At 47.3% G+C, this 9,123-nt stretch overlaps 1 protein-coding gene across 4 annotated transcripts; it reads left to right on the plus strand.

The window, feature by feature from the left end:
* The first annotated feature begins 2,129 nt into the window (after positions 1-2,129).
* P2RY1 (purinergic receptor P2Y1) lies at positions 2,130-8,921 on the plus strand. 4 transcript variants are annotated; one of them, XM_033150472.1, is made up of 4 exons: positions 2,130-2,255; positions 6,676-7,762; positions 8,383-8,429; positions 8,533-8,655. In XM_033150472.1, exons 2-3 carry the CDS (start codon positions 6,733-6,735, stop codon positions 8,424-8,426), a joined length of 1,074 nt encoding a protein of 357 aa, XP_033006363.1. In that variant the 5' UTR covers positions 2,130-2,255; positions 6,676-6,732; the 3' UTR covers positions 8,427-8,429; positions 8,533-8,655. The 4 variants fall into 4 exon arrangements, with proteins under 4 accessions (XP_033006363.1, XP_033006360.1, XP_033006362.1 ...); XM_033150469.1 differs by lacking the exon at positions 8,383-8,429 and having other exon boundaries at positions 8,533-8,921; XM_033150470.1 differs by lacking the exons at positions 2,130-2,255; positions 8,383-8,429 and adding an exon at positions 5,107-5,227 and having other exon boundaries at positions 8,533-8,921.
* Positions 8,922-9,123: the final 202 nt, after the last annotated feature.

The raw sequence follows: 9,123 nt of genomic DNA on the forward strand, positions 1-9,123 counted from the left end.
TCTTTCAAAACCATCCGAGTTGGTGGCCATTGCTACATACCTCCCAACATTTCTCTGATGAAAATAGGGGCGCCTTATTCCATCATCATTTTATTAATTATACCCCATCCACCTGACTGAGTGGCCCCAGCCACTCTGGGCAGCTTCCAATATATAGGAAAACACAATAAAACTATACAGGGGTGCCTTCAGATGTCTTCTAAAGGTTGTCCCCTTGGCTTGGAGGTCATATAACTCCAAACCCTCCAACATTTCTGCAGTGAAAATAGGGACGTCTTAAGGAAAAGCGGGACATTCCAGGATCAAATCAGAAACTGGGATGGCTTCTGTAAATCTGGGACTGTCCCTGGAAAATAGGGGCACTTGGAAGATATGTTGCTACAGTCTCACAATGGAATTCTTCCTTTGATGTGGCCTGAGTCTTTCAATGTTTGGCTTCATTGAGTGGTCTGATCCCAGGCCATGATTTAGGGCTCTAACCAGCACTTTGAAGTGGCCCTCCAAACAGAGTGAAGCCTGGTAACAAAGTACTACTGTCCTCAGCTATCCCCTAAGTCAGTGTTTCCCAACGTTGTGCCTCCAGATGTTTTGAGACTACAACTCCCATCATCCCTAGCTAGCAAGACCAGTGGTCAGGGATGGTGGGAATTGTAGTCCGAAAACAGCTGGAGGCACAAGGTTGGGAAACACTGCCCTAAGTAAGAATCCAGGAGCATTAAAAAATAATAATAATATTTAGTCTGCATTGTAACTGTTTAACCAAACCAAAAGTGTTACGGTTCTGAAATACTAAATTGCAACTCCTTGTAAAACAACAACACATCAAACACACGTCCAATAGCAACAACAATTACACAACGAAACCTCCAGCCACAGCTGCAACCCTGTCGACATTTACTTGGGAGTAAATGACACTGTATATAATTACACTTCCTAGTAAACACTGCACAGACAAGCCACAGTCCTCTGGGCACTTCTTATAGGAGGGAGCTCCCATTCAGCTCTGTACAACTTGTCTGAGAAAAGGGTATATGATCAGATAGCAAGATACCGTGAACAACTGGAGCCTATTTTCTATGTAAAGTGAAGGAAAATGTACCAGATGGGAGGAGTCCTGCTATGTTTCTTCATTATGAGCTACAAATAGGGTTTAGCCCTGGATTTATTTTATACATGAAGGCTCATTCCTGGAACAAACAAGGCACTTCTAGAGAATCTATCTGAGCATGTGCTGAGTGCCCTGCTGCCCTCACCACTGAAAAAAGTATAGCTTGTGTTTGAAAAGAGAAGGTAAGCTCCAGGTCAGTGAGAGCCTCTCCAACAGTTTTAGCTCTGCTGTGTGTGTGTGTGTGTGTGTGTGTGTGTGTGTACTATACTGCAAAAAAAACCCAGGGACCTCCCTCCATCAACTGTCACCTGGCAGCAGTCACTATATCAGGATGCATCCCACAGGTGAGAGGCCAGCACCCTTTGGCACTTTCTTTCCTCCAACTCTTCAACCCAAGCTAGGCATTGGAAGAACTTGTAATCAAGACATTGCACTTGATCCAAAAGGGCAACACATTCTTGGTCAATCTTCGAACGAAAGTGGCCACTTTTTAAGCACGCTGTAAAGCGCCGACCCCGTGCCGTTTGGTCCCAATCGGCTCCAAAAACAAAGCACTCCGCACATGCCCAGAGGGCTGGGGCTCAGCAGCCTTAGCATCACTTTAAAAGGGGGGGAGTCCTAGGGGGAGTCGAAGTCCTTGACAGCCACACGCAGAGACCACTTCGCCTGTTAAGGGCGCCCACCAAGCTGCGCAGGAAAGCGCGCGCGGAAGGCGCAGCTCCGCCTCCCGCTTCCCCTCCTCCTGGGAGTGCGCGGCTTCGGTGAGGAAGCGAGCGGCGCTGGGCAGGGCTTCGGGGGGCGGGAGCCGGGGAGCCGCTCCCGCCTGCGACGCTTCCTCGGGGAGGCTGCTTCGCCGCCGCCGCTGCCAGTGCGCCCGCCTCCTCTCCTCCCTCGGCTCCTTCGCCAGCCAGCAGCGCGCACTTTGCCCCGGCTGTGCGTGTGCGGGAATGTGGTGGCGATCGCGAAGCGGAGCGCCGGACGCCGCCACCGCACTCTGATGGGCGCACACGCTGCGCGCTGCGCGCTGCGCGCTCCGACCTCTTTGCCCGCCTCGCTCGGGGGGCTGCCCGGAGGCGACCGCGCCATGAAGAAGGAAGCGGCGGCGGCACCAGGGCGCAGCGGGGCCAGCTAGATCTCCCCGGAGACGGTAAGGGTCGCCTGGGAAAGTTTCGTGCCCGCGAGCGAGCGACGGCTCCTCGCGTCGCCTTTTTTGCTTGGGAATAGTTCCACCATATATATATCCCGGTCGCTTTTTTAAAACTACTGTATATACATTCATAGATATGGGTTTCTCTCTCTGCCCTCGTGATCAGCGCCCTCTCCTTAGAGCGGTTTCTTTTTAAAAGTGCCGGAGATGTCAAAGTTGGGGGGGGGGGATTTCCTCGTCTTTCCCCAGGAAAAGGGGCTATTTCCCCCAAAGGCTCTCTTTTCCGAGCAATGCGAGCGAAGGGAGAATGGCAAACCTCATTAAGAACGCGCCAACTAGGGACTGCTTTCCTAATGGAGCAAAAAATACCTAGGTTGTGGAGACGGGGTGGTGGCTTTTTTTTTTTTAAGGGGGTGGCGTCCTAGTTCTAGAAGACCCGCACCCACCCACCCATTTCCCAGCAGCTTTTGACTCGGGAGTCAAAATGTCGTTGGCTGGACGCAGAACCGGGCTGTCCAAACGAGCGCGCACGGGAGCGCAGTCAAGGAGCGTGGGGGGAAGGGGCGTGGGGGCGGTGTGTTGGCTCTGGAGTGGGGAAGGAGAGGCGCTCTGTGCATACCCAAGGGGTGTCTGGCCTTTGGGGGCCATTCTGCACTTGCTGCCGCTGACCTGGGAACGAAGTCAGGCGCGGACTTCCGCGTTCGCGCGCGTTTTGGGTGGCAAGAAAGGGAAGCGAGTCTGCCGCCCTTTAGGCTCTCAGGAATAATAAGAGCTGGTGGAGCAGGCAGGCAAAGGGCAGCAGGCGTCCTAGGGAAGAGGCTAGTCCGCATTGTTCAAATGCCCTCTTTCTGTCACTGCTGCGCTGTAAATGGGCTCACACACGACATTCCATAGCAGCCGAAAGCCTACAGGAAGACTACAGGAATTGTGCAAGGAAACCTCACTCATAGGGTCTGCACCTTCGTCTTAGGTACCCAGCACAGTCGCGTTCTCATGGTCCCCTTATAACAGGGGATGTGGAACCTGTGGCTCTCCTCTCCAGATGTTGTGAGGCTGTTGCCCCCATCATTGACTATTGAATCTGTTGTTTGGGGTTGACTTAACCTGGAATCCAACAATATCTGAAGGGCCACAGGTAGGGATAGATGAATCTGGCCATTACAGCCTTCTTGGTTTCTCATTTTTCTAGCCTCAAATTCAGCTCTCCACATTTTCTCAATAATCTGTGAATTTGTCTTATATATATATATATATATATATATATATATATATATATATAAACCTCTCATAAAAATTAACCAGCATTTTAGTTCAGACATCTCTTAATAAACACAATACAGTACTGTGTGTAGTTCTGAGTTGTTGCAAGCAACTTCCCCTAATGCAATGCATTTCTGTATGCTATTCTCACGAATAAGTGCATTTTAATGCATAGTCCTCCGTAATGTATGCCCTTTTGTACATACTGTTTGGTTGGAGAACTGCATTGCAAAATTAGGAAATGTGTGGGTTTCAAAGGATGCTGTGCTTTCAATTTATAAAATTTACTTTCTGATTGTCCGTTCTCTCTAGCTCAGCCTTTGCCAACCTGGTGCCCTCCAGAGACTACAACAACCATCATCTGCAGCTAGCACTTGTTGGCTGGAGCTGATGGGAGTTGTAGTCTGACAACATCCAGAGGGCACCAGGTTGGTGAATACTGCTCAAGCTTACATTATCCTTTATGTCCTATTGTCTCCTGGCCCATCTCCCTCTTTTCCTTCCTGTCGTCTTTGAATTCCAGTGGAGCCTCTGCAAAATTCTGAGAATACACTGGATGGGAAAATCTAGAAAACATTGAAACCGAAAACTGTGTGTGTGTGTGTGTGTGTGTGTGTGTGAAGGTTTTCTGGATTTTCACTCCTTCCCTAAGACCCAATTTCCAGAAATTCTCTAGTGTCCAACATCATTTAAGGATCTGTTTATTTGACTTAATTTCAGTGAACAACAACAAAAAGTGTGCTGCGTTAATGTTATGTGTTATATAAATAAATATCTCAAAATGTTTGGTGTTCCTCCCCCCCAGCTTTATTTGGAAAATATTTTTGTTGTAAATATTTTAAAGATTTGACAGCTCAGCATCATATACTTTCCTTACATTATTTCTTGGTTCCCCTGCTTAAAATGTAGGCACAGAAAACTGTTTATACACTAATTTTAGCTGTAGTTCCTGTAGTGGTTAGAGTCCTTTACTAGGTCCTTGGAGATCAAGGGCTCAAATTCCACTCAGCCATGAACTTCATTTGGGTCAGTCACCACCTTGACTTACAGGGTTGTTGTGATGATAATCTGGGGGGGCATTTGGAGCACCCTGAGCTCCTTGCAGGAAAGATGGGTTATAAATAATAATTTTTTAAAAAAAGAAGAGGAACCCTCAACAAAGTTAACTGCAATTCTGAAAGTGCCTCGTTAGACTGGCCTCACAATCTTAACCATTCCTGACAGCACAATCTTAACCATTCCTGCTCCCAAATAAATCCTATTAAATTCTATGATGCTTATGCTCAGATAAGTGGGGTTAGGATTGCAGTCTAATTCATTTTATGGGGGGGGGGAATCAGCAGGGGGGGCAATAGCAGCCAGTATCACTGGCGCAGTCCTGATTCATAAGCTTCAGTAGAGGCTGTTCCCCCTACCCCGACACACAAACTATTTTCTTTTGGGTCAGGATTGCAACCTCTGTGCGTTCCCCTCCGTTTGGCTTGACTAGACTTGGAACATATTCTCTTCACCAACTCTTGATTCTGTCACTTCTATTCCGACCCCCATTTGGTCTTTTGCTATCACTTCCTGATTTTGGCTCTTTGTTGATGGCAAACCAGACTGAGAAGTGAAGTATCCACAGTGCAAGAAGAGCTAGCTGAGGAAGAAAATCAGCCTGGCTCCCTGGAGATGGTTGAAACCACCATAGCTCTTGTTGGCTGAATTTGCAGGTGATCCTTACCACTTCTCCATCTTCCTACCTGGTGCGTGGGATACCAGTTGGAAATGCAAGCTGCTTTGACAGAGGGGTGGGGGGAAGCGTGATATACTGCTGTCTTGGATAGCTAGCAAGTAAATAATGCCTCTGCTAAATTTTGCTTTGCTTTGTGCTGAATTCACACTGCTCTGTTCAGTTTGGAACTGCCGTATGTGTTTTTCAATTACCGTACAGTGGTTGCATTTGTTTTTTGTTTTGTTTTTAATAATTGCATATTCCTTATGGCACCTTATGATGAAGGGCAGGTGAGACATCTTAGAAACAAATTAAATGTGGCATTGAGGGAAAGGGCCATAGCTCAGTGATAGAACATGTGCTTTGCATGCAAAAGATCCAGGTTCAATCCTCGGCATCCTCAACTGGGGTTGGGAAAGGCTCTTTGCTGAAGCCATGGAGAGCTGGGTGGCACAGTGCTCTGACTCAGTATAAGGTGGCTGTCAATGAGAGGAAGGTAAATAGCAGAGAAAGCTGAGGAAAGAAGCTCAACAATGTTTTGTGAGTAAGGCAGAAGCGGGGAACTTGCTCGGGTAGGGTAGAACTGCTACACCAGCTTCCCGGCTGTTTTTGGGTCACTGATGCTTACTGGGATGGAAAGGGGTGAGGCAGCCAGCAATAAGCAACAGCAGGCCACCTGCCGGGCAGCTAGCATAGGAGCTCTGTGCCCCCCTCATTCTGGAATTGTGGTATGCCAGGGCCTGTTTGCACAGCCATTGGAATAGCAACTAGCTAACACACTTGGGCAAATTCACAAGAACTGTCAGGATCCCCAAACAGTCAACTCACAGAAGGTTTACTGTTTAACCCCCTTTGCGTGGATCTGTGGTAAGTGAAAACTGCATGATGGACATTCATATTTTGGTTTCTTGAGTCAAGATATTTATACACAAGTCTTTTGCCCATGCCCTCCACTTTTTGGCTCCTCCCTTCTCCACAAGCCACGATTAAACCAGGAAGTCTCTACTTAACCATAGTTTCTTGTTTTGTCTGAACCAAAACTATGGTTGATGGCTTCAGAACAGGCCAGGATATTAAATCATGCCTTGAAGTTGAGTTAGCCAGATAGTGTTGATGTTTCGGACTACAACTTCCATCAGCCCCAGGCTGATGGAGGGCACCGTGTGGATTTCTCTGGCTTAATATCTGGGCTTGTTCTGAAGTTGTAGTTCCCCGGTTCAGATGAACAGGAGAAGTGTGGTTTTAGAAGCTTCCTGGTTTAATCGTGTCTTGAGGAAAAGGGAGGAGATGTGGTGCTTCTTGTGTGAGCAAAAGGCTTATAAATATCTCAGCTTAATAAGCCAAGATATGATTGTCTGAACAGACTCATGAAGAGGAGGCTGGATCTTTCCCTGCTTTTTGGTATTCTTAGTGCTGCAGCTTAGATACTTTCTTTGTTTCCCCCAGAGATGCTTGCTGATACCAGGCCTCTAGATCCATCTATGTGACTTTGCTGGAGAAACCATGACCGAAGTCCTCCTGACCGCTGTTCTGAATGGGACTGAAAACCACTCGCTGGCCAGCAGTGGATGGACGTCGAACAATGTCACCAGCAAGTGCTTGCTGACCAAAACTGGTTTTCAGTTCTATTACCTGCCTGCTGTCTACATCATAGTCTTCATCACTGGATTCCTGGGCAACAGCGTGGCGATCTGGATGTTTATCTTCCACATGAGGCCTTGGAGCGGCATCTCGGTTTACATGTTCAACCTGGCACTGGCTGACTTCTTGTATGTCCTGACTCTTCCTGCGCTGATCTTCTACTACTTCAATCAAACCGATTGGATCTTTGGGAACTTCATGTGCAAGCTGCAGAGGTTCATCTTCCACGTCAACCTGTATGGAAGCATCTTGTTCCTCACTTGCATCAGTGTGCACAGGTACACAGGTGTGGTCTACCCCTTAAAATCACTGGGGCGGCTGAAAAAAAAGAATGCCGTCTACATCAGCAGCTTGGTTTGGGGGGTTGTGGTCACTGGGATTTCCCCCATCTTCTTCTACTCTGGAACTGGGGAAAGGAAAGTCAAAACCATGGCTTGCTACGACACGACGGTAGACGACTACCTACGAAGCTACTTCATTTACAGTATGTGCACCACAGTCTTCTTGTTTTGCATCCCGTTCATACTGATCCTGGGCTGCTACGGATTAATCGTGAAAGCACTGATTTACAAAGACTTAGACAATTCCCCGCTCAGGAGGAAATCGATTTACCTGGTTATTATAGTGTTGGCGGTATTTGCTGTGTCTTATCTCCCCTTTCACGTGATGAAAAACTTGAATCTACGAGCCAGGCTGGATTTTCAGACTCCAGAAATGTGTGCCTTTAACGACAGGGTTTATGCCACTTACCAAGTGACTCGGGGGCTGGCGAGCCTCAACAGCTGCGTGGATCCTATTCTGTACTTCTTGGCTGGAGACACGTTCCGAAGACGGCTGTCGAGAGCAACCAGGAAAGCTTCAAGAAGGAGCGAGCTCAACGTGCAGTCAAAAAGTGAGGATATGACTCTCAGCATTTTATCTGAGTGTAAACAGAATGGAGACACAAGCTTGTGAATAACAGTTTAATTTTCCTTTCGCAAGCAAGCACTCTCGTCCCCCTTTCCCTTATCCCCACCCTTCATTTTTAACCCATGTAAGAATCTAATTTCGTGCATTTTCAAGAAAACTTAACAAGCGGACAATTTATTTTGTTTTGTTTTGTTTGAAAAACATGCCGTGTGAAGCTAGGAAAAACGTGGGGAAAGTAAGTGTCAAATTCTTTAAAAATTAAATGGAAAACAATATGGGAGGTTTCTGTTCTTACCCTTTTAATTCTGAAAAATTAATTTATCTGATAGTCTGGTACACACAACAAAAGCAGTGCAAACCCTCAGAGAAGGCGTCTCCTTGCCTTAAGAGTATGAGGAATGCCCGTGGAAGGTGAATATTTCTTTAAGGCTCTAGTCTATTCTCCAGCTTTCAGATCCCTAGCCTGTTTCTGCCTTGCTGTGGTTCTGGAAAGGGCAGTGTCTGTAGGGGACCAGCACCAGTCAGGGATATTGCAGCCCCCCTCCCTGAATGTAGGTCTTTTTATTGAAAACATCAACGACAAAAAAGCCCTTTGATTTGCAGAGATACCAAGGAGGCTGACGGCGTTCTACACAGCTGATCGATGAGAAGTAAGCCTGGTGCTTATTTTATTAAAGTTGAATTTTGTTTAATAATTAAGTAAGGTTGGAACATATTCGATGACTTGAATTTGTTGTTTGGTATTGACTTCAGGTCCTCCTCCTCCTCCCTTCCTGCATGTCCCGATAAGCTTCCTCATCACAGGAGTTCTGGATGTAGACATGTGTTCCTGGACCACTCTCTTAAACACTGCCGAAAGCACATTGCAAGAAAGGCCGCGGGTTAGTAATGGTCTGTTGGCAATTATTTCTTTGCGATTCTAGCAAGTTGGTCTAGCGGAGCCAATCGTATTCCCCCCCCCCCAACTCTCGAATCTGGGCTCGTGCAGAGGACCATCTGGTCACTACGTGTTCGTGGGAAACTGCTGGGCATGGTGGTTCCCAAACTAGGGCAATCTGGTAGCGTTCACCCATCACCATATGCAGGGTTCAAGTTTTTGGCATGTGTTGGGAAACATGGGGGAATCTGTACGGCCCCAAATGCACTGGAAACCTAGTTCCTTTGTGTGGTGTTGGATGTGACAGCCAGCTTGGCACAGGCTAGGCTTCTCTCGTGCAGGCTTCTGAGATGGTTTGACCATGGCCGCATGGGCTTGAACGTTCTTTGAATAGATCTTCACTGTTACCGTATAGGGAGGGTTCTTCTGTACATAGAGGAGATGATTACTGAAAATGTGAAGCCCCA

This window comes from Lacerta agilis, chromosome 5 (genome assembly GCF_009819535.1).
Source record: "Lacerta agilis isolate rLacAgi1 chromosome 5, rLacAgi1.pri, whole genome shotgun sequence".
In the NCBI taxonomy this organism is placed as follows: domain Eukaryota; kingdom Metazoa; phylum Chordata; class Lepidosauria; order Squamata; family Lacertidae; genus Lacerta; species Lacerta agilis.

Bases quoted from the DNA above. Each gene is read 5' to 3' on its own strand.
- P2RY1 (XM_033150469.1), top strand. From the start codon at position 6,733: ATGACCGAAGTCCTCCTGACCGCTGTTCTGAATGGGACTGAAAACCAC. The intron at 7,763-8,532 runs GTGAGGATATGA...TATTGACTTCAG, and splicing joins GCTCAACGTGCAGTCAAAAA to GTCCTCCTCCTCCTCCCTTC.